This window comes from Myotis yumanensis, unplaced genomic scaffold (assembly GCF_028538775.1).
Source record: "Myotis yumanensis isolate MYYU_CA2020_CCGP unplaced genomic scaffold, mMyoYum1.0.hap1 SCAF_10, whole genome shotgun sequence".
Lineage (NCBI taxonomy): Eukaryota > Metazoa > Chordata > Mammalia > Chiroptera > Vespertilionidae > Myotis > Myotis yumanensis.
Genome location: NW_027223761.1, coordinates 39,842,110 through 39,868,956, shown reverse-complemented (window position 1 = coordinate 39,868,956; position 26,847 = coordinate 39,842,110). Strand labels below are relative to the sequence as shown.

Genomic DNA, 26,847 nt, shown 5'->3' with positions numbered 1-26,847 from the left:
ACTCTGATCACATCACTTAACTGTGCAGAACATGTCACAGGTTCCCCATTGCCTTTAGATAAAACCCTAGGTTTATAATATGGCTGACAAAGCTCTTCCTGAGCCATCCTTCGTTTGCCATTCAGCCTCATCTCATACTACTAGCCCCTCAAGTTCTCTTCAAAAAACAATTGCTGTTCCCCCAGTCACCCATGCTTTTTGAAGTCTCTATGCCTTTTCACACACTATGCACTTTGCCTCTAGTGCTCTTCACTCTCCCACCTCTATACCTAACTCCTGTTCATTCTGCAACACCCAGGCTCAGTTAGGAACCTTCCTATGTACTGCAATAGCCCTCTGAGCACCCACCTAATAGAGTACCCATCACATAGATAGATGCGTAATTACCTATCTATCCAACTATTTCCTCTACCAGATTATGAGTTTCTAGAGGCCAAGGATTGTTTCTCATTCGCCATTTATCCCCAATACTTAGTATAATGTTGGTCTGGCACATAGCAGGTATTCTCATTATGACTTGTTGACTGAAAAATATGGTAGTAGTAACAGGGACATCAATTTGAAGAAGAAGTTTTAGGTTTTTTGTTTGCTTTGGTATGAGAGATTTAAGCATATTCACAGAAAGGAAAACGAAAGAGTTGGAGCATCTAGAAAACACATCTAATAGCTGGTGGGATCAGGTACTAGAGGTAACAAGAAAAGCATGGTGCAAAAAACACCCAGGATGGCCCCTATCACTCTCATCCATCAGGAATTAGGAAGGTGGAGGTGGTTGTAAGATAGGGTACAGATAATGAAAACAGAGCTCACATCTGATCTGAGAGGTGTTTGTCCCTGCAGACTAGTTCAGCACCTGACACAAATGATCCACTGGATAAATAGTGTTAAATGAGTAAATAATGAGGCCCAAGCAGGGAACTTGCACAAATTAAAACAGAACGAAAGTCTGAGCCTACACTTGCATCAAAGTCTTCTGTCTAGAAGGCCCCTGTGTAGTCCAGCTTGACGGTGGTGGTGGGAGGGAGGAGGGTAGAGAAATGGCCCAGCCTTGTCTCTGAGGCATGCACCCCCACCTTCTCCAGGGACCTCATTAGAGATGTTTAGCTGCGCAGGTGTAAACCCAGGACCTGGGAGACAGGGCGGGGCGCTGGAGCCACACTGCCTCCACCCCTCCAGTAGAGCTGGTCCTGGCTGTGTTGCTAAGAGCTTCAGAAACCAAAGACAGAGAAGTCACAGCTGGAGACTAAGGGCTGCCTCTTCCAGGCAGGCAGGCAGGCACTAGTCTGCGCCTCCGGAAGCAGCCTGCCAGCAGAGGCCCTGGGTATCTCACACCCAGGCACCAGGCCACAGAACCATGAGCCAGGACAGCAAAGTGAAGATGACAGAGTCCAGCCCCCCTGTCCAGTCCAAGGCCAGGTGAGAGATCCTGGTCTCTTGTGTCAGATCTGTCTGCCTCACTAAATGGAGCCTGATTCTTCTTGGTGCCCCCAGTCACAAACTCAACATTGAATGATGAATAAATGTACCATGGCTTCCCCTCTTGCCACAGGAAGACGCTGCCTGTCCTGGACCCATCTGGGGATTACTACTACTGGTGGCTGAACACGATGGTCTTCCCTGTAATGTATAACCTCATCATCATCGTGTGCAGGTTTGACAGGACTTTAAGGGAGGGGCTTTAGCACAGACAGGGGCTAAAGAGCAAGGCTCAGGAGAGGGGCGGAGTCTGGGGGAGGGGAGGAGCCTAAGCAAGGGCCCAGTGGGGAGTGCTCAGTGTCTTGGGGAGACCACCTCAGGCACAAAGGGTGTCCTTAAGCCAATCCCTTCTATCTCCGCCACACAGAGCCTGCTTTCCCGACTTGCAGCATGGTTACCTGGTGGCCTGGTTCGTGCTGGACTACACTAGTGACCTGCTATACCTACTGGACATCGTGGTGCGCTTCCACACGGGTCAGTGAATCCCAGGACTGACCCTTTGTTTCAAGTTCCCTTCCCAAAGAGAGCCCCTTAGTATCACGAAAGTGCCCCCCCGCCCCCCGCCCTCTCCTGAAAGCACTTTCACATGCCTCCATGCTTGACGACATCCTTATGCATACCGGAAACCCTGCAGCAGGGTTATACCTGCCCTCCCGCCCTGTGACTCTCTCCCTGCCCTACCCTGGCCTGCCCAAGCTCTTCCTTATCACTGGAGCAGGCAGGTGCCCGACTGGGCCCTATACCTGACCCCATCCTACCCCTGAGCCCATCCCCTCCCTCTCTTCCTCCCAACAGGATTCTTGGAACAAGGCATCCTGGTAGTGGACAAAGGTAGGATCTCGAGTCGCTATGTTCGCACCTGGAGCTTTTGTTTGGACCTGGCTTCCCTGGTGCCCACAGACGTTGCTTACGTGCGGCTGGGCCCGCACACACCCATGCTGAGGCTGAACCGCTTTCTGCGTGTGCCCCGCCTCTTTGAAGCCTTTGACCGCACGGAGACCCGCACGGCTTACCCCAATGCCTTTCGCATCGCCAAGCTGATGCTCTACATTTTCGTGGTCATCCACTGGAACAGCTGCCTCTACTTTGCCCTGTCCCAATACCTGGGCTTCGGGCGTGACCCCTGGGTGTACCCAGACCCCGCGCAACCCGGCTTTGAGCGCCTGCGGCGCCAGTACCTCTACAGCTTTTACTTCTCCACGCTGATCCTGACCACCGTCGGCGACATCCCGCTGCCGGAGCGGGAGGAGGAGTTCCTCTTCATGGTCGGCGACTTCCTGCTGGCCGTCATGGGTTTCGCCACCATCATGGGTAGCATGAGCTCCGTCATCTACAACATGAACACTGCCGACGCAGCTTTCTACCCTGACCACGCGCTGGTGAAGAAGTACATGAAGCTGCAGCATGTCAACCGCAGGCTGGAGCGGCGCGTGATTGACTGGTGAGGATGCTGGGGAGCCAAGACCCGGGGAGGTGTACCGGAGGCAGGTGTCTGGGTTCTTATCGCCGGGTGGGCCAGGAAGGCGGCCAGGAAGGCCACCAGGACATGGCACTCATCGGAGTGGGGGGAGCTCACTGGGTGGGGCTTGGAAAAGGATATCATCCACTAATTGTATTTGGGCTTCGGGGAAGGGGCTGGGTAAGAGACTGATAAGGAGAGAGACTCTGCCCTAGGTGATGGGAACTGCCACTGCCCGGTAGAGCCCCAGAAGGCCTAAGGGAGAAGGGAAATACCCGGCCCCCCAGCCCAGGGCATGGCCAAAAGCAAGATGGTTGACTATGTCACGGTAGTCCACACTGTGGGCTGAACGAGAGGAAGTGTCACCAGCTAGAGCAGACGCCTCTAGAGAAGATGGGGCTTGGTGACTGAAGTGGATTTCAGTTGGCTGGTACAAGACATCACTGGTGGATGGGGTAGAAACTGACAGGAGGTCAAGGGTGTCTTATTCATTGTCTTCTGGTGGAGGCTTCGAGGCCCTGGGTGAGGGAGAAAAAGTAAAAACATATCTGTGACCAACAAAGGAGATTGTGGACTGAAGATATTTCATCAGCCAATCCTCAAGTATTCCCATAGCCCCTGTGAAACCTCAGAGTGGTTGGGCTCTTGGCTGAAGTTGAGATGGGCCCTGAAGGAAGGAGGAAGGGAGACAGGGAGGCACAGAGGATGCTGGTGAGAAACTGGTGCTGCCCTTGTCTCCAGGTACCAGCACCTGCGGATCAACAAGAAGATGACCAATGAGGTGGCCATCTTACAGCACTTGCCAGAGCGGTTGCGGGCAGAAGTGGCCGTGTCTGTGCACCTGTCTACTCTGAGCCGGGTGCAGATCTTCCAGAACTGCGAGGCCAGCCTGCTGGAGGAGCTGGTGCTGAAGCTGCAGCCCCAGACCTACTCACCAGGCGAATATGTCTGCCGCAAGGGGGACATTGGCCGAGAGATGTACATCATCCGGGAGGGTCAGCTGGCCGTCGTGGCAGATGATGGTGTCACACAGTATGCCGTGCTTGGTGCAGGGCTCTACTTTGGGGAGATCAGCATCATCAACATCAAAGGTGGGCACCCCAGCATTGTTCCCAGATAGGGCTGGGGCGGGGCAAGGTGGGGGAGGGGAGTGGGGGGGGGGGGAGACAGCAGAAACCTGTCCTGAGACCAGATGATACTTCAGAGTCTACACAGATTAAGGACACGTGGCCTTTACCTGAATCACTAGAGGGCTCAGGGCAGAAGCAGGGCATAGAAACAGGACATGAGAAGCTGAACCAAGATCAGTGAGAAGGGTGAGTTCTTGGAAGAGAGAGTAGACCTGCTCTGTGGGTGTTGACCTGAGGTACCAATGAGCCAGTGGAAAGTGGCAGAGATGATGATAACAGTAACAATACTTATTGCGTGCATTCTACATGCCCTTTTTAAAGTGCTTCTCATATACCAACTCTTTAAATCCTCACAGCAACTCTTAAAGTAGGTACCATTATCTGCATTTTAAAAGTAAGGAGCCCTGGCCACTGTGGATCAGTTGGTCGGGGGTTATCCCATGCACCAAAAGGTTGCTGGTTCAATTCCAAGTCAGGGCACACTCCTGGGCTGCAGGGTCAGTCCCCGGTAGGGGGCATGCAGAAGGCAGCTAATCAATGTTTCACTCTCAAGTCGATGTTTCTCTTCCTCTCTCCCTTTCCCTTCTTCTCTCTCTAAAAATTAATTTACGCTGAAACCGGTTTGGCTCAGTGGATAGAGCGTCTGCCTGCGGACTGAAAGGTCCCAGGTTCGATTCCGGTCAAGGGCATGTACCTGGGTTGCAGGCACATCCCCAGTAGGAGATGTGTAGGAGGCAGCTGATCGATGTTTCTCTCTCATCGATGTTTCTAACTCTCTATCTCTCTCCCTTCCTCTCTGTAAAAAATCAATAAAATATATTTTTTTAAAAATTAATTTAAACATTTAAAAATAAAGGTAAGGAAATTAGAGCACAGGGAGGTTTAGGAATTTGTCCAAGGTCACACAGGTAATAAGTACACACACTTGGGTTCAGTACAAGGAACAACTTTCTCACAGCCAAATGGAAATGGAGATATTCCAACTTATTGAACTCCATTCAGGGCCAAATGCTGTCTGTGCACTGGCTCATTTATTCCTCTTATCACTCTGTGCAGTAGGAGTTGCCTAATCACAGGTAGACACTGAGGTCATGGGCGATGGGACAGCCTGGAAAGGGGGTGAGCACAGTCACTTACTGCGGCTAGATGCTGTCTCACTGGGGGACCCCATTCTTCAGTTGTCCTGAAGGCCTCACATCTGTCCTCCAAGGGCCCCCTAAAGCTCCGCATCCTGTGTGCAGTCGGCTGCTGTCTCCCTGGCTTTGGATAAGTCACTTCCCTTTTTTAGGCCTCACCTGTCCAATAGGGTGACATTAAAAACCCAAAAAGTTATTTGTGAGGATTAAATGAACAGTGCCCGGCATGTAGCAAGTGCTCAACAAGCAGTAGCTCCCTTGTCTCTTCTCGGGTCCTTCTAGCTCTGAGAGTCTGCAGCATTGGCCTAACCTTTCTTCCCACCCACCCTTCCCCCACAATAGCTTCCTAAAATGTTAATGATGCCATACAGCTTAGAACATTTCAGGACTTTCCCATTGCTCTTAGAACATTTCAGGACTTTCCCATTGCTCTCAGCATAGGGTCTGAACTGCTCACCTGGCTGTCCCCTCCTCTTTCCACTGTCCTCACACCCTGCATTTCAGCCACTCTGGACTGCTTCCTGTTTTCTACTCCAACCTAATTCTTTCCTACCTCCATCCCTCTGCTCATGTTCTTTCCTCTGTGTAGCTGCTCCAACCCCCCTTCCCCTAGTTGCAGCCCCCTCAGTCAGGCATCAATTACTCCAGGCTTCCCTAAATTCTCCACCTTACAGTTAGGGACTCTTTGTCTGTCTTCCCACAAAACCACATGCACATGTCCACACTGCACCAGCAATACTGTTATGTAACTATCCAATTAAATGTTTGTCTCCTCTAGACTGTGACTTCTTGGAGGCAGGTCACTAATTCCCGCCCCAGCACAGGGCCTGGTCCCAGTAAATTACTGAAGCAGAAAGAGAGGCTCAGAAGTACAAATATGGAGGGGAGGGGGGTCCCTTGTTCAGGAGCGAAATGCCCCCTCACACCCACCCTGACTACATTTCCTCCCATCTGTCTGCCCATGTGCCACAGGGAATATGTCTGGGAACCGCCGCACAGCCAACATCAAGAGTCTAGGTTATTCGGACCTGTTTTGCCTGAGCAAGGAAGACCTGCGGGAAGTGCTGAGCGAGTATCCACAGGCCCAGGCCGTCATGGAGGAAAAGGGCCGTGAGATCCTTCTCAAAATGAACAAGTTGGACATAAATGCTGAGGCAGCTGAGATTGCCCTACAGGAGGCCACAGAGTCCCGGCTACGAAGCCTCGACCAACAACTGGATGATCTACAGACCAAGTTTGCTCGTCTCCTGGCTGAGCTGGAGTCCAGTGCACTCAAAATTGCTTATCGCATTGAACGGCTGGAGTGGCAGACTCGAGAGTGGCCAATGCCTGAGGAATTGGCTGAGGCCGATGATGAAGGGGAGTCTGGGGAGGGAACTTCCAAGGATGAGGAGGGCAGGGCCAGCCAGGAAGGACCCCCAGGCTCAGAGTGACCCCATTCCTATCCCTAGGAATCCAGAATTATAGGACAGCCTCCCTGCAGAAACTCTGCCATCCTGTCTGCTAGGTTCCAGAGATGGGAGTGAATTGGATCTGCAGATACCCACCTGGAGATGTAGGAGTGTAGTACACATTCATTCCCCACTCACCAATGTGCCCACGCACGTGCGCGCGTGCACACACACACACTACAATTGCACATACTAGTACATACACTGGCCCCAAGAATGTTCATTCCATATAAAATGCTTTAGAATTTCCATTCTCAGAGCACACATGCTTGCTCACCAACATAGATATGTCTTATACCAGTGGTTCCCAAACTTATTTGGCCTACTGCCCCCTTTCCAGAAAAAATATTACTCAGACCCTGGAAATTAATTTTTTTTTAAATTTTAATAGCAGTTACTCATCGCCCCAAATACACCTGTGGCCATCACTGCCCCCCTGGATCGCTGCAGCGCCTACCAGGGGGCAGTAGCGCCCACTTTGGGAATCACTGTCTTATACCTACATCATATATGCACATTCAGTCATGCACCTCATAAACACACATATACTGAGAGTCATACACCAGTAGACACACAGATGCCCTCCACACACTTGTAAATACACAAAAGCACACCCAGAGCCCTCTTGTTGCAAGATATCCTTTAAATGCCCCCCATATGGGGTCACAGGTGTACCTTGCAAGTTGCACTTCAATAAAGTATGTGCCTTCTCACTAAGCATTTATGGAGCTGATGGGGAAAGGCTCTTGGCTTTAGTAGTGGGCCAGATGACCTCTCTCTGAATTCTGAGTCACAGGAGTGAGGGGCATAAGCTATGTTATAGCTGGTGGGTTGGATTCAAAGGGGCTGGAATACCTGCTGAATTCAGGTCTTTGATTTTCTTGAAATAATAGTCCCTGAATCTTTCTCATTTTCCAAATCTCTTACTTCCCCTCCTATGACAAAGCTGAGAAAGAGCTCTGCTTTTTAGGGCTCATGTGATAGGTCCACCCAGATAATCCAGGATAATATCCTGATTTTAAAGCCAGGAGTTAACCTTAATTATATCTGCAAAGTCCCTTTTGCCCTAATCACAAGAATAACACCAGAGGGCAAAGGTAATAGGAGCCAAAATTCTACCTATCACAGGGTTTCTGGGAAGGAAAGCAGCCTGGACCCCACTTCCACAGGGGTCCCAGAATAAGGAACACTGAGAATTGTGTCTTTGGAAACTGGAGAGAGATCACTATGGCCTAGCTGGCACTGGGGCCTCAAAGCAGCACCCCCTAGGTGAAGAGCCAGCTTGAATAAGGTGCTTAGCAGCATAACCCCCACGTTCTAAAGGCCAGAACCCTCCAAATATTCTATCCAATATAAAATCCCCAGAAACTTTTGCAAGACACTAAGTTGGAGAGGAAAGAGAATGGAAAGAAAGCCCCAAAACACAACTGAGATTAAATCTTCCGTAAATTGGTGTTTAAAAGCTTAGATGAGAATTGTTGATTTAGAGCAGTGGTTCTCAACCTTGGCTGAACATTAGAATCACCTGGGAATCTTTTTAAAATCCTGATTTCTGGGCCTCATCTTCCAGAAATTCTGTTTCTTTGTTATGGGGTGGGGCCACAACATTAGTAACAAAGAAATAGAATTTCCGGAGGATGAGGCCCAGAAATCAGGATTTTAAAAAGATTCCCAGGTGATTCTAATGTGCAGCCGAGGTTGAGAACCACTGATTTAGAGAATCAAGAAAATGACCAAAATTTTACACAATTATGAAATCACTCATAACTGCTATATGTACATACATTTCATTTGATTCTTAGAAAAATATTAGGAAATTTAAATTATTATGCTTCTTTTTCTAGATCTGAAAACTGAAACCCATAGAGCAACTAAAAATATTAGATCCAATTTATTGTCAAGCCATCTTATGCCGGGTCCTGGGCTAAGAGCCTTGTCTCATTTAATCCTTACAACTATATGAGAAAGATGCTATTATTACTCCATTTTGAAATGAAACCACAGCTCTGGGAGATTAAATACAGGAAACTTAAATGCCATGAAATGAAACCTAGGTCTGCCTTACTGTTCCTTTTAGGTAGATAAGGAAAGGATCACCTCAGCTTGAGGCCTTCTTTTTTTTTTTTTTTTTTTTTTGGAATGACTGTTAGAGACACTAACTGGTGGTAACCAGGGAGAAGGAGCCAGTCAAGCAGCGTAAAGCTTGTGAATCACCAGCTAGCCTGCCCGATGTGCTGAAGTGTGATCTCAGGGATAGGGCCAAAGACAAGGGACCACCCACTGCTCTAGAGAAAAGCTGCCAATTCCTGCTCTCCTGACTGCAGGCATGCAGCTGAGGGAGGAGGGCAGGAGTCTTGAGTCAGTGCTAGAATCCTACAGAGGTGTCAAGAGCTGTCCAAGGAGCCTCCTACTGAGTTTAGGGTTTAGCTCTTCTCCCTCCTACAGGACCTGAATCTCACCCACTTTCCTCCTTGGGTCACAACCCTCAGGACACCTCAGCCTCACTAAGAATTGGGCTGTGCACTCCTCTTCGGTGTTCCTAATTAGCTACTCCCCCACCGATGCTTCTTCAGCCCTCCCCCCTTCATCCTTTTCTTTCTGAGGGTTTGGCTGCTAGCCTCCCCCAAGACAGATGAAAATAAAGTATCAGGGTTAGAGGAAATCAGATTCACAGGGAGACCTGGTGCAAACACTAGGAGCCAGGAGCAGGGGGCAGGGTGGGTAGATTCTAGCTTGGGGCTGAACCTAGGGTTTGGCTTGAGGCTTGGATCAGAGATGAATAGTCAAGCTGGGGTCAGAGTCATGGCCCATGTCAAGGCGAAAAATAGGCTGGCCTAAAAGCACAACAGATGGGAAAGAGCTGAGAGCCAATCAGGTGCTTGGAGCCCATGAGAATCAGCTTTTTGTTTTGAAATATCACTAGCTGGGGGATTCTCGGCCTCCTTCAAAACCTTTGAAAAAAAGAAATGTTGTTGAAAGAAATGCTTGGAAAATTAAAATGTAAATAAGATAATGAATGTAGGTTGCTTATAAGTGCTTGGTAGGTAGCAATTGCTTAATAATGAACAGTAGCTGTAACCATTATTCCTATCCCTCTAGCACCAGTTGGGCCTTTGAGGGCCTTGGGGCACAGGTTGCCTGGCCCTGCTAGACCCTGGGCCTCTGGGCTGTTCTGGCAACACCAGACATGACCAGCAGAGGGCGCAAGGGTTCCCCTTCTCTTCTTCCTCAGGATAATTCCGAGGCCTCAGGAGTGCATTCCCTTATAAAGTTGGAAGAATTACCCACCCTAGGAGAAATGAAACCTTAAGGACCAAGGTCGGGGTCTGGAACCTTAAGGACAAGATCTACTGTTTATGAAACCCCTTGTTCAGATTTTAAAAAAAAATCCTCACCCGAGGTTATCTTTCCATTGATTTTTAAAGAAAGTGGAAGGGAGGGGGAGAGATTTTTAAAGAAAGTTAAAATTCAGCAATGGTACTGAGAGACATTACAGAGGAAGTTGTGGCAAATCAGAGCCTGAGGCAGTCCTGTTGGGGGCGGCACCATCTAATGGCCTGGAGCATTCAGGACGTGAAAAATCTTAGTGCACCCAGAAGGCATGGGGCCTCTCTGTCTGGCATTGCCTTCCCAGTTTCAGTACCTTGGCCTCTTGTCCTTAGCCTTGCTGTTCACCAAAGGGTCCCATGGAGCCCCACCGGCTAATGGCAGGGATGTGTTCATGGAAGTCCCCTCTGGGTGACTTCCTGAGTGAGCCTTCGAGTGGCTTTAGTAGCCCTCAAATGAGGCCCTGAGCTGGTAGATCCAGGCCCCCTCTTGGCCTACCTGTGCGAGTTTATGTCTGAAACCAAGTGTACCCATCCAATTGGAGCCAGTTCTGGTGTTGCCTCTGCTTTCCCCAGCACAAGCCCCACGCTCCGGAAAGCCTGTCCCATCATCCAGCGTTTTCCCTTTGCCCAACATCTCTGCTTGCTCTGGCTCCAGCCGGTCTGTCTTCTCAGCCTGCTTTTTCTTTGTTTAATTATCCCAAGAGAAGGGCCTCCTATGTGGGCAGCGAGTGTGTGGGCAAGAGCTCAGCACAGAAGAATTGTCTGCACATCACAGAAATGCAGAGAAAAGAAGACCTTGAACGATGTGGAGAGAAGGCAGCTTAGTCAGCCACAGAGAGAAGGGCTGAGCCAGTAGGGGCGTGGGCACCCCAAGGATGAAACCGTGGCTTGGTTTCTCTCGGAGATTGGATCCCAGCTCTGTGTGTGTGTGTGTGTGTGTGTGCGCGCGCGTGTGCGTGTGCGTGTGTGAGTGTGTGTGTGTGTGTGTGTGTGAGCCAGGAGAGCTGGAAGCAGAGCCTGTTCTGTGAGCTTCACACCACTGTGTGTATTAGCACTGGGTTTCTTGAGTAAAATGCTATTTTGTGGACCTGCAAGCTACCTAGAATAAGCAGGTTTATTCCGGCTGTGCATTGGGCACTCTATTCTCATCTCTTTGGTTGTTTCTGCTCAACACTTACTGGTGTTGTTTAAATGTTCCCCTCTTATCTCAATTGTGATATAGAATATTGAAAGAAGGACTGTGTGCCCACACTTGGGCAGTAGGGCAGTAGCTAGGTGATTGAACTTCCCCAAGGAAAAGGTAAATTGTTCTACCTACAAGAGTCAAGCTAGGTGGGCCGGCAGCCCCCTCCAAAATGAGAGAGAGAGAGAGAGAGAACAAAATGACAAAAAAATAAAAAACCTGACAACCTTGGCAGGTCAAGGCTTGAGTCAGAAAGGCGGTGTCCTTCAGGACTGAGCCTGGCCCTGCTTCAGGACACCTTGAACTTTCTTCCTTGATCTCAGGTTTCCAACTTGTTCTGGGACAAGGGTCCAGGTCTCTCTCCTCTGGCTACCCACACTGACTTTGCATTTCCCTCCTTACTCTGATCTGAAGTCCTCATTTCCTGGCCCGGAGCAATCCCACACTCTCTGAATGCTGGCTTAATCCTTGGCATAGATGGAATTTCTGATTTTGAGAAATGAGTTCCGACCCTCTCAGCACTCCATTTTCATTCCCTCCTCTGCTAATGGTCTGTCCCCTTTCTCCACTGTACCTGTTACTTGGAGATTTTTCCCCTCTTCACAAACCATCTTCTTGAAACCATCTATGCCCACCATCTCCTGGCCCTCACCTCCCATTACCCAACTGACTTTAGTTAGAGGGGTGAATGTAAGCGAGGTACAAGGGTGATGAGCAATATGGAATGCACCATGAAACTATAAACAATTCAAGGTTCCTTGAGCATAAAGAAAAGGTAGAGAATAAGTAATGAGAGTAGTATGGGGAGTGGGTTGAGAATCTGTAGGAGAAAAGACCAGAAGCAGATCCTTGAAATACAAACAGCAAAAGGGCAAGTATAAGACTTATAATTGTAAGAATTACCATCATGAGAGGCACAGGTGTTACAGAAGTGCACAGGAGAGGCACGTAACCCAGACTTGTATGGTTAACAAAAGCTTTTCAGTCCTGGCCAGTGTGGTTTAGTTGGTTGGAGTGTCATCCCATGTACTGAAGGGTCTTGGTTGCAGGTTTGATCCTGGTCGGGGCACTTCAGGAGGCCACCCATCGAAGTTTCTCTCTCTCTCTCTCTCTCTCTCTCTCTCTCAAAATCCTTGGGCAAGGATTTTTTTTAAAGCTTTTCAGAAGAGTTTATTCATCTTCTGAAACTTCTTTTCCAATATCAGCAAACTCTTATATCTTCAACTTCTTTGAACACTCTACCAACTCCTGTGTTAACTAAAACCAGCAATCCAATAAGGATGGTGCAGACAGGGGTGGCTTCTGATCCCCTCACAGCCCATGTACATAGATTTGGCGTCCTCTGCACTCACTGATGCTGCTTCTTCACTCCCAATAGATCCCTGCTCCTTGACATTCAGATGTCCACTCTTCCCTTTCCCGATGCTGGTAACTCCAACCCTTCTGAAGCCTACTTATTACTCGCATTAGACTTTGTCAACTACCTCATAGTTGTCTTCTCCATGTTCAGCTGAGATTTCATGGCCCATTATTTCATCCTTGTGCCTTTGTTTTCCCATCCCATCCACCCAGGGAAATCTCAACTTTGGATGAATTGAACTATCAGCATTCTCCATGCTTGCATCCAACCATCTGAGCTGTGTTGGAGAAACTGCTACCACTAGAAATTCTTGGTTTATAACTCTTCAGTGGGTCCTTAACACTTTCCTAATTGCATACATATCTTACTACATTCCTCTGGTCTCCACTTTCCCTTTCCCATTATATACAGTGTTTCAAACTATCTTGACTCCTAAAATTTCAATGCTATCCACTCATACACACACAGACACACACCCAACTCCGTGTAACCAGATCTCCAACTTCATAGAGAAAATAGGAACTATCAGACTGCAGCTCTGTCTCACCAAATCTACACACTTACTGTCTTAATGAAGATACAGATCCAGTTGCTATGACACAAGAGATGAAAAAAATTGTGTGGCCTTAAAATTGTAGTTTCTTTTTCATACTGAAGAACCAGGAGTGATAAAATGTCTTGAGAGTATAGGAAACCCAGGCTCCTTCCATCTTTTCACTCTGCCACCCTTAGTGTGTTACCCTCACTGCATGACCAAAGAAAAGTGGCTTAATGTCACATCCTCATTCAACCTGCAGAAAAGGACAACTAGGAAGAAGGAGTCTACTCCTCTCCTTTAAAAACTTGATCTAGGTCTAGGAGCAGAATGTATCACTTCCATACACAGCCACTGTTCAGGACATAGCCATAAAGCCACATTTAGCTGCCAAAAATCTAGAAAATATAGTTATTATCTGGTAGGCCATGACTTATTTCCACCTATAATTATTCTCTTCTATTATCTTCCTTTTACAACTGAATCTCTTACTCCTATCAAAATCTAGAACCCTCCAATATGTGCTCTGGATTCCATACCTCCCTGCCTTCTCGGGAAATTTGCAATGTAGCTGAATACGTGAAGGTTAGCCTACTTCTCCTATTTCCATTCCTCTCTCCCCTACATTTCCTTTGCTCCCAGCACCCACACCCTATGGTCACCCAATGTGGGAAAAGTTCAGCAGGCTATCTGAGGCCCCACCTGTGCTGGAGTTGAACAAACAGCAAATCAGGTTCTCTGGCCCAGAGCTCTCGGATGGAGAAGGCAGGCAGTGCTGGGAGGAAGGTGGGGAGAGCCGGTGAGGACATCCCCACCCACCACAGGCTTCGGTCTTCCAATGCCCAAGCCCCTTTAAACTCAGCGCTAGCTGGACCAGGTCCTCTCCAAAAGACTGGACAGGGCTCTGTGAATTCCCCCTACAAACTCAGACCTCATTCCGAACCTAATCTGCTCTTTGGGCTGAAATATCAGAGGCGGCAAGTCCTGCCCCAGGAGCTGAACCAACCTCAGTCTTGCGCTTGCCCCCATCAGCTTGTTTCCGCTGCGCCCCAGTGATCCAGCCCCCTTCCGGCCCCTCCCGTGGGAACCTGACACACCACACAGGCTGCTCCACCTGCGCTGAGAGCAAACAGGGACGTCAGGGTGTCAGGTGAGGGTGGGCGCTGCTTGGAGACACGGAGAAAGCCAGCCGCCTTCTCCCGCTTATGCTCGCGCTGAGCCGGATTACAGCCTTAACCCACCGTCACCCCCACCCCCACCCCTTGGGCAGTTCTCACCACTGTCTCCGCCGCCCTCAGCACCCAAGTTAGACTCGCCCTCTGGGCAGCCCTTTCCCTGCCAGGCTTCCCCCAGTCCGCCGCTGCTCTCCGACCCCATCTGTGCCCGATGCTGAGGGTGTTCTGGGAGCTTTAGGTGGAAGCCTGTGTGTTGGGCCCGCGGTGGGAAGTGTGGCACGCGGGGTGCGGGGGGCAGATGCAGGGGCTCCCCCGGCCCAGCGGCAAGGAGCTGCAGGGCAGCAGCGAGAGTGTCCCGGCCACTGCGGCACGGTCGGTGCCCGCAGCTCCGCGTGGGCTCGGCATCTGCGCCCATCCAGTGACCCCGCACCCGGCCTGCGACTCAGTGGCCATCCCTACGTCCCCCGACCACCAGGGAAGGATACTAGACCCCCGGGCGCCGTCCCCTACCCCCTTACTCACCCCTCCTCCCCTCCCTCCCCCGCAACCTCCCTCCTCACTATCGCTCCATCCACTCCAACCCCACCCCACCCTACACACACACACACACACACACACACACACACACACACACACACACACACACGAATTCCCGGGAGCCGGGACGGTGGTGGGGGGAGTGGGAGGAAAGCGGAGAGATCGAGGGCGGGGGCGAGGGGGCGAGCCGGGGAGCCTGAAGGACAGTCCCGCCGGGGCAAGTCCTGAGCGGGGAGGGGGCGATCACCTGGCAGGACCGCTGCCTAACCGAGCCTTGGGGACTCGCGCCCCGGCCGGGAGCGCAGCGCAGAGGCGAAGGACAGGGGCCAAGGTTGGGGGCGGGACGAGGCGGGAGAGGCGGGGCGGGCGCCTCCGCGGAGGGAGTCTCAGCGTGAGCAGGTGGAGCCGCCGCGGGAGCCCGCCCGGCCGAGCCGAGGGAGGCGGCGGCTGGGCCCGGGGCCATGGAGCTGCTGAAGCTGAACCGGAGCATGCCAGGACCGGGACCCGGGCCAGGGGCTGCCCTCTGCCGCCCCGGGGTCGCCCTCCTCAACGGCAGTGACACCGGCAACCTCAGCTGCGAGCCGCCTACCGCCCGAGGAAACGGGACACGAGGTGGGTGCCTCCAAAAGCTCCCTCTCACTGCACCCCACCCCACCACACGAATAGCGGGACCCCCCTGCCCCCGCACCGCCGCCTCCAGCGCTCACACCATCCTCTCAGGGCGCATGGCTCCCCTGACACATGTGTCCCCTGCAGCTCAGAACATTCCATCCCAGCATCACACTACCTGGTCAGAGTCCCTTCACACCCTGATCCCGCCCCGAGCTTCCTGTAAACCCAAAACACAGCACCCTCCGCACACACAGCCACGGAGAGCTAGACACGGAGGGTGGGGGAGCAAGGACCTCCTGCTGCCATTCCTTCCAGGTCTCTCTCTTCCCTTTACATACAACTCACAGAGCCACAATGGGGGAGGACAGAAGGCAGGTAAGATTGGGGGAAGGCAGGGGCTGTTTGAAGGAAGGAGCTGGAAGACCTGAGTGGGAAGTTAGAGTCATAATCTGTGTCCCCCTCCCCAACCCCCAACCTTCCCTAAAGAGATCCTCCAACTTGAATTAAGCTGTAAGTTAGGCTGGATGCTGCTCCCTAGAGCTGCCTGTCTCCATTTCACTCATCCTCAAATCCCTTCCATGCTTCCTCTCCAACTTGCCTCTCCTTAGGTTGCAACCCCTCCCCCAAGCTGGACTACCCCTTTTCTCACCCCATGCCTTTGTGCCACCATCTCCTCATCCCCTCCCCTCCCCTTCAGATGATATCCATTCACCTATTCCCCAAAATAACTTTCACTCTCCCCATGAGTCAACATCCTAATTTTTTTTTGATGGCCTGGATCAAGATGTTTTTTTCCCCTTCCTGGGCCTTTCCTTTCCTTAAATGTTTACTGTGCACCTGTTATTGTAGTCCCTGGGCTAGGAGCTGGGGACACAGGGATGAACTAGACCTTGCTTGGACCCTCATCCCTGCAGAGGGGAGACAATACCAATGGAAAAATCACATTAAGCATGGGAAATCCCACAAGAGGGTCTGAATGATCAGCGTCCAAAGGAAATGGGGTCCAAGAACTTCGTAGAGGGAACCTAGAGATGGGTCTTGAAGTTGGAGTTTGTCAGGCAGAAAAGGAAGAAGTGGGATTTTAAGAGAGGAAGCAGTGGTAAGCAGAAGGAAATTATTCTAAGCCCAAGAAGGGAATGTGGGAATAAATTATAATTCAAGGTGTTTTTTTTAACTGACACAGTAAGACATGCTTTCTCAGACAGTTGTTACGCATTCTCACTTAGATTCTTTCATTCAACAAATATTTATTGGACCAGGGATTGTGCTAGGCACCGAAACTGACACTGTTCCTATTTCATGGAGCTCACAGTTTAGTGGAAGAGACAGACAAGTAAGCAGGGAATTGCAGCACAAAGCGGGAGGGGCCTTGAGAGGCTTTGGGGAACACAGAAGAGGAGCACCTCTAGCCTAGCCTAGACTTGGGAATCAAAGTTGGCCTCCTGAGAAGGTGAAGTATGATGAACAAAAATAAAAAAGATGAGAGAGAGCCAGGCACGTGAACAGAGAAAAAAGGCAAAAAGCATCCCTAGCAGAGGAACTGTATACGTAAGAGCCCAAAGTTTAAGTCCGTGTCACCTCTGTTCAGTATGCCCTAGTTTCTGGGCGCCCAAAACATACACCATAAAAGAGGAACAATTAACACTCAAAAATGAAGACCAGGCTAAAGGGTTTACGGAGAGCCTTATAGACCTGGATAAGGAGTGTCAATTTTATCTTAAGGGCAATGGGAACTGCTGGAAATATCAGCATTTCTGCCAGGATTTATTCTGTAGTCTGTAGGACGGCTTGCAGGACAATACATGTGTAGAAGGCAGGGGTTGGGAAAGGCAGACACATATAGAAGGCCATTATATTACACTGGTCCTGGTGAAAGATGATGCTGGCCTAGAGTAAGGTACTGACAGTGGGGATGAAGAGAAGTGGTTGGATTTGAGAGGCATCTCTGGAAGTGGAATCAACAGGATTTAGTGATTTGTGAGAAATAGAGAGGGAGGAAGAGGTCAAAGGATGACATTCAGGTTTCTGGCTTAGATAATTGGATGGATATTGGTACCGTATAATGAGAAGTATTACACAGGAACAGAAGCAGGTTTAAAAGAGATTATAAGTTAATTCAATTTGGAGCCCGCCAAGCATAAATGCTGGCAAGATACCCAGGTGGGATTGTCCAGTCAACCGTTGAACCCAAGGGTCTGGAAGCTGGGGGAGAGGTCTGAGCTGGAAACACAGACTTCAAAGGTCTTTGCTTAGAGGAAGTAATGGAAGCCATGCGAATAGATAAAATTTGTGTAGAGTAGATAAAAGAGAGAGAGAGATACTGGTCCCGGCTGGCATGGCTTGGTGGTTGAGCATCGACCTATGGACCTGGAGGTCATGGTTCAATTTCCAGTCAGGGCACATGCCCAGGTTGAGAACTTGATCCCCAGGGTGGGCAGCCAATCAATGGTTCTCTCTCATCATTGATGTTTCTCTCTCTCTCTCCCTCTCCCTTCCTCTCTGAAATATATATATATATATATATATATATATATATATATAGAGAGAGAGAGAGAGAGAGAGAGAGAGAGAGAGAGAGAGGTACTGGGACAAGACCCTGAAGAAGACCAATATTTAAAAGCCAGGCAAAGAAAGTCCATGTGGAATGGAGGTGCAGAAGACAGCAGGGATAGTGAATAGAGCAAGGAAGCCTAAGAAAGCAGAATATAAAGCGATTCAGAGCACGGATGCAGGAAATGGCCTCATTCATCTGGATGTTGTTACCCATACAATTGAATGTTACACAGGCCATCAGAAGTTACCCACAAAGACTCTATTAGCCACACTCACTAAGATATTGCCCCCACAAGTGCATGTTACTCAGGCTTACTCCAGTGTAACCAGTAGAAAGTTGGATATTACCCACACTATTCTGATATAACCCACACAGACTTGAGTGATACCCATGTTCACTCAGATGCTACCAACAGAAAAACAGACAGCGTCCACACTCACATTAATATTGCCCACATAGTTAGCTAGTACTCATTCATTAAACACACTCACTTTCATTTTATTATTGTCCACAGACAATTAGATATTACCGATGCTCACTTAAGTAACCCTTCTCTAGATATTGCTCTCACACATTCAGATATTACCCATCAGACTCAGATCAGATTAACTCAATCAGATTAACATCTCACTTAACATCTTAACATCTCACATTTATACTCACTTAAATATTGTCCACTTGAATATTACTTCTGTCTCCAAAGAGACAGAGACAGAGAGGTGAGGGCTGCTAGAGCTTTAGAGGCACAGCGGTGAAGGTTGGATGAGGAAAGACAAAGCACGTGCATTTGTGTGCAAAGTGACAGAGATTCATTCCAGATTCACTAGCAAGCATGTGTTGACACTTCTTGGTGAGGGACATTATGCCAAGTGCTAGGGAAATGCTGGAGAACGAGATGGGCATCGCTCCGGATCTCCAGAAGCTCATAGTCTAGCGGGGGAGACAGAGGATTACACATCGCCGCAATACAGTGAGAAATGCTGTGGTAGAGAACAAAGAGAGAGAAAGAAGCACAGATTGAGATTTTACTGGGAGATGGAGGCTGCATGATGAATGGCACTGGAGTGAGAGAGCAGTAGGAGGCAAAGCATTTTAGAGATCTGGAGACTTAGCTTCCATTCTGATTCTGCCCCCTACTTCTTGTATGCTCTGAGCAAGTAATGTCACTGCGGGGTTTAGTTCAGAGCGCTCTTGTAATTAGCATTGACTTGACATCTACAACAGTTTCTGAATAAGTTGGTATTTGTGATGAGAAAACAGCTTAATTGGGGGCTAAGGCAAAGTCAGCCAAGGAAGAGAGAGTTGTAGCTCTGAGTCCTTCCTTCCCCAGCCGGGAAGGCTCTGCCCCCTGCCCTCTTTCCCTTTAAGCTCTAGTGTCCCTCAAGCTCAGGCCATGGGTGTGGGTGACCAGGCCAATTTAATTTAATTCAATTCAATTTTGTCTGGGTCTGCTTAGTTATGATATAGAGACCCAAAGATGAACCCATATCCCAATACTCAATTCAAATGAATGGAGTCAGCCCTCTGTCTAGCCCAGAAACTCTAATGTCCCTGCTGTGAGTTCCTGCAGCACTTTTTGTGTTCCTCAACCTCCACTCCTCATCACACTGTGTGGCAATTATCTTTCATGTTCATCTCTGTGCCCAATGCCTGGCATGCAGGTGTTTATTGAGTGAGAATGACTGTTTGGAGATCATTAAAATACAAGGCAGAAAGTAAAAGGGGTTCTAATAGATGTGTAAGGAACATGCATAGTCAGAGGAAAGGGAAATTAACTCCAAAGGAGATAGATGTCCAGAGAAGTGGACACTAGATCTCAGTCTTAGGGGCACAGGTAAGTAGGAATTCACCAGATACAGAAAACACATTTGCAATGGAGGTGGGGGTTGGTGAAAGAACTTTCCAGGCTGAGAAACCAATGTAAGCAAGGGAGGGAGTCATAAGTGCATATGATGCCTTCAAGAAACTGAGTCATCCAGTAGCTTAAGTGGGTGCATTGCAGGGAGGGGATTGGAAGAGGATAAGGGCAGTTCTCAGAGAACCTGCACTTGCTAAAGGTTGCAGACAGTAGAGAGTAGGGGAAGGCGTTTGTTTTTTTAGACAATAAGGACCTGACCTGACCTGTCAAATACTACAGGGAGGTCAAGTAGAATAGGCTTAGAAGAGACCTTTGGATTCAGCAGCTAAAGCTTAGTGACCTTGGGAAGAAGTGTCCAAGCAGTGATGGCAGGACAGATGGGGCACTGGATTGTAATGGACTGAGAAATGAACAGAAAGATGAATATAAACCTTTCAAGAAGTTTGGCTGCAAAGAGATTTGGAGTAAAGCTTGAGGAAAGATAGGCTTTCTTAAGGAAGAGTAGAGTTAGGCCAATTTAATTAAGTCTTGAGGGGTTAGAAGGGTAAAGGATTCAAGTTCATCATTTACTGAGTTGGGGGGGGCGGTTCTCTTGGGAAGCAGGGGATCTGGCTGGATAGTGGGGATTAGGATGAGTGGGATTGGAGGGTCTGGCTGAGCCGGGGACACAGGCCCCCTATTGCCACCTCTCTCTTTTCCTGCCCAGAATTGGAGCTTGCCATTAGGGTCACCCTTTATGCAGTGATCTTTCTGATGAGCGTTGGAGGAAATGTGCTCATCATTGTGGTCCTGGGACTGAGCCGCCGCTTGAGGACCGTCACCAACACCTTCCTGCTGTCACTGGCCGTCAGCGACCTCCTACTGGCTGTGGCCTGCATGCCCTTCACCCTCCTGCCCAATCTCATGGGCACATTCATCTTTGGCACAGTCGTCTGCAAGGCGGTTGCCTACCTCATGGGTAGGTGAGACAACCACCCTGCCCCCCTGCCCCTCTCCTACAGTCCTTATCCCATGTGTGCGGTGTTTCCCCAGAGACCGTTGAGAAAGTCACACTGATGATTGTGTGGTTCAGGTTTCCTAGGTGACCCCTTCTTCCTTCCTTGCTTAGGGGTGTCAGTCAGTGTGTCCACGCTGAGCCTGGTGGCCATCGCCTTGGAGAGGTACAGCGCCATCTGCCGACCACTGCAGGCCCGCGTGTGGCAGACACGCTCCCACGCTGCTCGAGTGATCATAGCCACGTGGATGTTGTCGGGGCTGCTCATGGTGCCCTACCCCATATACACCGTCGTGCAGCCAATGGGGCCCCGAGTGCTGCAGTGCGTGCATCGCTGGCCCAGTGCGAGGGTTCGCCAAACCTGGTGAGGGTGCCCATTCCTGGGAATCCCTTCTCCAGCTCCATCAGACGCTTAGGACCATTCCCCAGAACCTTCCCCAGAAGCTGCTCCTAGAATTACTACTCCAATTCCCTTTCGGCACCCCCCTCCCTGGGATTCCCATTTGGGGCCTCTCCGCAGTTCCCTAGGCCTTCCCAGCAGCACCCCCAAATCCTAGAAACATCCGTCCTCGGCTCGTTCCTCATCCGCGGTTGTGGCTGGACAGAGCCCCGAGTGACTGGTCTATGCTCTGCTTCCAGGTCGGTACTGCTGCTCCTGCTTTTGTTCTTCATCCCGGGTGTGGTTATGGCCGTGGCCTACGGGCTTATTTCCCGAGAACTCTACTTAGGGCTTCGCTTTGATGGCGACAGTGACAGCGAGAGCCAGAGCCGAGCCCGAAGCCCAGGAGGGTTGCCGGCTGGGGCGGGACCAGGTGCGTGAAACCCAGAGTGAAATCCATAAGGGGCCGGGCTTTGAAAGTGGAGAAAAGGGGAGGTGGGGGTGTCTGCGGAAAGGCTGGAAATGGGGGGTCAGATAGGGGTTGGTCTGGAGTAGAGAGGACTGGGCTTCCTGCCCTGAGCGCCCACTGTCTGTGCCTAGGTGTTGCCCTGCAGAACGGGCGCTGCCGGCTGGAGACCCGGCTGGCAGGCGGCGAGGACGGCGACGGCTGCTACGTGCAGCTCCCGCGCTCCCGGCCCGCTATGGAGCTGTCCGCGCTGACCGCACCCACTCCCGGCCCGGGATCCTGCCACCGGCCGACCCAGGCCAAGCTGCTGGCCAAGAAGCGCGTGGTGCGGATGCTGCTGGTGATCGTCGTGCTCTTTTTCCTGTGTTGGCTGCCGGTGTACAGCGCCAACACGTGGAAGGCCTTCGACGGCCCCGGAGCGCGCCGAGCACTGTCGGGCGCACCCATCTCTTTCATCCACTTGCTGAGCTATGTCTCGGCGTGTGTCAACCCCCTGGTCTACTGCTTCATGCACCGTCGCTTTCGCCAGGCCTGTCTCGACACGTGTGCCCGATGCTGCCCGCGGCCCCCGCGAGCTCGCCCCCGGCCTCTTCCAGACGAGGACCCTCCCACCCCCTCCATTGCTTCCCTGTCCAGGCTGAGCTACACCACCGTCAGCACGCTGGGGCCTGGCTGAGGGGTGGGGGGCGCGTGGGGGCTAAGGCAGGACAGGCCGATTTTTCAAGCACTGACCCAATCAGACACAGAAGAGACACAGACCCCCCCCCTCCCCCTCGCAAAAGACTGACACCCAACAGCATGGACTTACCCCCAATGCGCAGGAAAAGGTGGCTTATTGGCACAAAGTAAACAAAGCGGACCCCCACACAGAAATCGAGGCACACTTGCTGTGGCATAGAAACAGGGCACTGACCTTGGACAGACTCAGACACCGCATCCCTAGCGGCGGACTATCCCTCCGCAGCAGGACCTCTATGACAGGGAAGACCGGCCTCTCACACACACAGCGTAATGGCACTGATTCATTTAGAGATCTGGAGCCCGGCACTGGGCTGACTCCTGAGACGCTCCAGGCTGCCCCCAGTTTGACCTCGAAGTGCCCTTCCCCAAGCAGCACTGGGTACACCAACCTCATCTCACAGCTCCCTGACTAACAGGCTGTTTTGCACTGAGAAGTCCCTTCATTCTTTTCCAATTAAATACTATGTCCCTGCCCCCGCCGACCTCTTCAATAAGTAATAAATGCCTTGGCTTCCTCCTAAACTTCCTTTCTGGACTCTTCGGGGGCAGGTGATCTTCTCTGTCAGGTCACCCGCAGCAGGACCCCTTGCCAAAAAGCCCATGGTCTGAGGCTGGAGGAGGCTGTGTGTTGTCTCTGAGTTGTCATCCTGGACCCACCTCCACACCCATGTCATAGGGAGCAGCTGGACATGGGGGTGAGGGTGGGAGGTAGGATATCCATGACACTTCATGAGTCCTAAGCACATTCTCCTAAAGTGGCATCACTGTTAAGGTACTATAATAATAAATGCTTATTAAACATTTAATGAAAAGATAAAAGAAGCAGCACTGTATAATGAGACTCCGTTTGTTTAATATGTGTTTGAAACACCAGGGGTCAGACCATGATAGGTGAACAGAGACTAATTAAAGAGTAGAGCCTTGTCGATGCGCTCTTATCTGGCAGCAGTACCTGGCCACACTTCTGCTCCACAGAAGCACCCTTACTGGTCAGCAGCAAGAAAGGGGGCGTGAAGAGAGCTGGCCCTGAATAGGAGTCCCAGAGCCCAGCCTCCCTTTTGACACTAAGACACCCAGCCCTGGCCGGTGTGGCCCAGTTGGTTGGGCATCCTCCCATGCACTGAGAGGTTCCTGGTTTGATTCCTTGTCGGGGCAAATGCCCAGGTTTGGGGCTCCATCCCCAGTAGGGGATGTGCAGGACGCACCCAGTCAATGTTTCCCTCTCACATCAATGTTTCTCTCTTTCTCCCTCTCCCTTCCTTGCTCTCCAAAAAACAATGAAAATATTTTTTTTAAACTGATCCAGCCCCAGAGAGACAGAGACAGCAACATCACCCCCTACACACACACAATGACGAACAGTCAGGGAAGAACCGATGAGCTCATTAAGGGGACATACATGGATAATCATGTATGGTATGGTATGTTGGGAGAGGGCTTCCTTGACATTTCGTCTTGTAACAGATGGGTGAACTGAGACCCAAAGAAGAAAAGAAAACTGCTCAAGGTCATTTGATAAATAGGAGCAAGACAGAAATAACCCTTTTAAAGTGGACACTGAGTTGGAGATGGGAAAGAAGCCGTACCCATCAGGGAGCAGACCCAAATGCCTGGTACTTATAAAATCGGGAGCCCTTTTTCAAGGAAAAGAATACAAATATACAGATACAAAATTGCCAGGGGACTCACCAGGGCCTTGGAAGAGGCCTGTGTGAGTGAGGAGCCCTGATATTTAAGCCTCATTAGCTTCACAGCTAATAATGCCTCTACCCACTAACTGCGCTGAACAAAGGCTGGGTGGAGCGAAGGACAGTGAGAAAGGAAAGTGGGTTTTCTGTTAAACGTCGCTGAGGTGGCTCCCAGCCATCCTTTTTACAAGCTCTAGGCTGCAAGAGGCAGGACTAAGGAGAAACGGAGGGAGAAGGCGTTCCAAGCTGTCAAGCACAGTGCTGGTTAAAAATAGAATCCCAGCTGGTCTGAGGAGCTGAAGGCAAGATATTGGGCCTTTCTCTCTCATGCCAATTTTTTCTGGATGGGACTGGAGGGAGAAGTAGGGTTTCCCATAGGGTTCGCAGCCCTCCTACTCTCCCACCCCCATCTCTGCCATCCCATTTGAAAGCAATGCAGCCTTGACCAGGGTCAGCCCCTTCAGCTGGGGCCTGGGCTCCTGTTGACCACCAGATGGCAGTGGGGAGTCCAAGGGGGAGGGCTGTGGAAAGGGCTAACCTAGAACCCAGCACACTGTGCAGCCTTTAGTAGTGAATACTTACGTATTCACTCTGTGCTCTATCTAGTTACCAAATGTGGAATCCCGGGAGCCTCCCCATGTTTTGAAATATGACAAAACATTTCAGGTCCAGATTTAATGTCACTGCCTCCATGAAGTCCTGCTTGGCCATCCTAACAAAGCTCATGTGCTCATATAGTACTGACTACCTTCTCTCGTCTATCAAAGTTATTTGTGTCCCTGCCTGATTTCCCATATTGGAGTGGGAGAAGCATGAGGTCGTAGGAAGATGACTGAGCTGAGGTCAAGATGGTGAGGTGATGAAAGGCGTGGAGATGAAATATGCTTCTCAGTGCTATACGACAGGTGTTTTGTATACACAATTTATTTTATTCTCCGAACTCTTCAAAAGGACATTTTTCTTCATTTGACAAAAAAGGAAAGTGAAGCTGAAAAATTTAGGTCCTACAGCTAGAATGGAAGCAAGAACTAAGCTCAGGTATCTGCCTCCAAAGTTTTTTCTCTTTCCATTATGCTGTATTGCCTTCCTTCAAGCCTTGAAGACTTGGGAAGGTTCCAGTGGTCCTGCCTTTTAAAAGTTGTGTGATTAAACAAAGAGAAGGGTCCCGAATAAATAAAATCAGAAATGATTGTGGAGGAGTAACCACTGACACCACAGAAATACAAAGGATTGTAAGAAAATACTATGAACACCTATATGCCAACAAGCTGGACAACGTGGATGAAATAGACAAATTCCTAGAAAAATACAATCTCCCAAAACTGAATCAGGAAGAATAAAAAAAAAAATCTGAATGGGCCAATAACAACTGATGAAATAGAAGCAGTAATAAAAAATTTAAAAAAAAAAAAACTCCCACCAAACAAAAGCCCAGGTCCTGATGGTTTCACAGGGGATTTTTACCAAACATTCAAGGAAGAACTAAACGTATACTCCTCAAACTATTTCAGAAAATCCAAGACAAATGTACACCTACAAACTCTTTTTATGATGCCAGCATTATCCTAATTCCAAAACCAGATAAAGACACTACAAAGAAAGAAAATTACAGGCCAATATCCCTGATGAACATAGATGCTAAAACCCTTAACAAAATATTAGCAAATCACATCCAGCAATATATTTAAAAGATCATACACCTTGATCAAGTGAGATTTATTCCATGTATGCAAGGCTGGTACAACATTTGCAAATCAATAAACGTGATACATCACATAAAAAATTGAAAGACAAAAATCATATGAATATGTCGATAGATGCAGAAAAAGCATTCGACAAAATCCAACACCCATTTTTGATAAAAACTTTCTGCAAAGTAGGACTAGAGGAGCATATCTCAACATGATAAAGGCCATATATGACAAACCTATAGCCAACATCATACTTAATGGGCAAAAACTAAAACCATTTCCCCTAAGAAAGAGAACAAGACAGGGATGTCCATTTTCACCACTCCTGTTCAACATAGTACTGGAAGTGCTAGCCATAGTGATCAGACAAGAAGAAGAAATAAAAGGCATCCAAATTGGAAAAGAAGAAGTAAAACTGTTATTATTTGCAGATGACATGATATTGTACATAGAAAACCCCAAGGACTCCATCAAAAAACTATTAGACTTAATAAATGAATTCAGCAATGTACTAGTAGCAGGATACAAAATTAACACCCAGAAGTCTATGGCTTCTTTATACACCAATAATAAACTCACAGAAAGAGAAACTAAAAAAAAAATCCAATTTACCATTGCAACAAAAAAATTAAGATACCTAGGAATAAACTTAACTAAGGAAGTAAAAGACCTGTATTCGGAAAACTACAGGACATTGAAAAAAGAGATAGAGGAAGACATAAACGAATGTAAGAATATACCGTGTTCATGGATTGGTAGAATCAACATCATTAAAATGTCCATACTACCCAAAGAAATCTATAGATTCAATGCAATCCCCATTAAGATACCAACGGAATATTTCACATACCTAGAACAAACTCTCCAAAAATTCATATGGAATTAAAAAAAGACCCCGAATAGCCACAGCAATCCTGAGAAAGAAGAACAAAGTTGGAGGGATCACAATACCAGATATCAAGCTGTATTACAAAGCCACTGTTCTTGCCCTAGCTGGTTTGGCTCAGTGGAGGGAGTGTCGGCCTGCGGACTGAAGGGTCCTAGGTTCGATTCTGGTCAAGGGCATGTACCTTGGTTGCAGGCACTTTCCCAG

At 49.4% G+C, this 26,847-nt stretch overlaps 2 protein-coding genes across 2 annotated transcripts; both read left to right on the top strand.

Annotated features, from left to right (window-relative positions):
• The first annotated feature begins 1,354 nt into the window (after window positions 1-1,354).
• Window positions 1,355-6,634, top strand: CNGA4 (cyclic nucleotide gated channel subunit alpha 4). Its single transcript, XM_070426712.1, has 6 exons — window positions 1,355-1,416; window positions 1,550-1,651; window positions 1,844-1,950; window positions 2,272-2,917; window positions 3,677-4,026; window positions 6,174-6,634. The coding sequence occupies exons 1-6, from the start codon at window positions 1,355-1,357 to the stop codon at window positions 6,632-6,634; spliced, it is 1,728 nt and encodes a 575-aa protein (XP_070282813.1).
• Window positions 6,635-15,131: 8,497 nt separating this feature from the next.
• CCKBR (cholecystokinin B receptor) lies at window positions 15,132-22,897 on the top strand. Its single transcript, XM_070426711.1, has 5 exons — window positions 15,132-15,383; window positions 20,502-20,753; window positions 20,904-21,153; window positions 21,429-21,601; window positions 21,769-22,897. The coding sequence occupies exons 1-5, from the start codon at window positions 15,233-15,235 to the stop codon at window positions 22,308-22,310; spliced, it is 1,368 nt and encodes a 455-aa protein (XP_070282812.1). The 5' UTR covers window positions 15,132-15,232; the 3' UTR covers window positions 22,311-22,897.
• The last annotated feature ends 3,950 nt before the right edge of the window (window positions 22,898-26,847 follow it).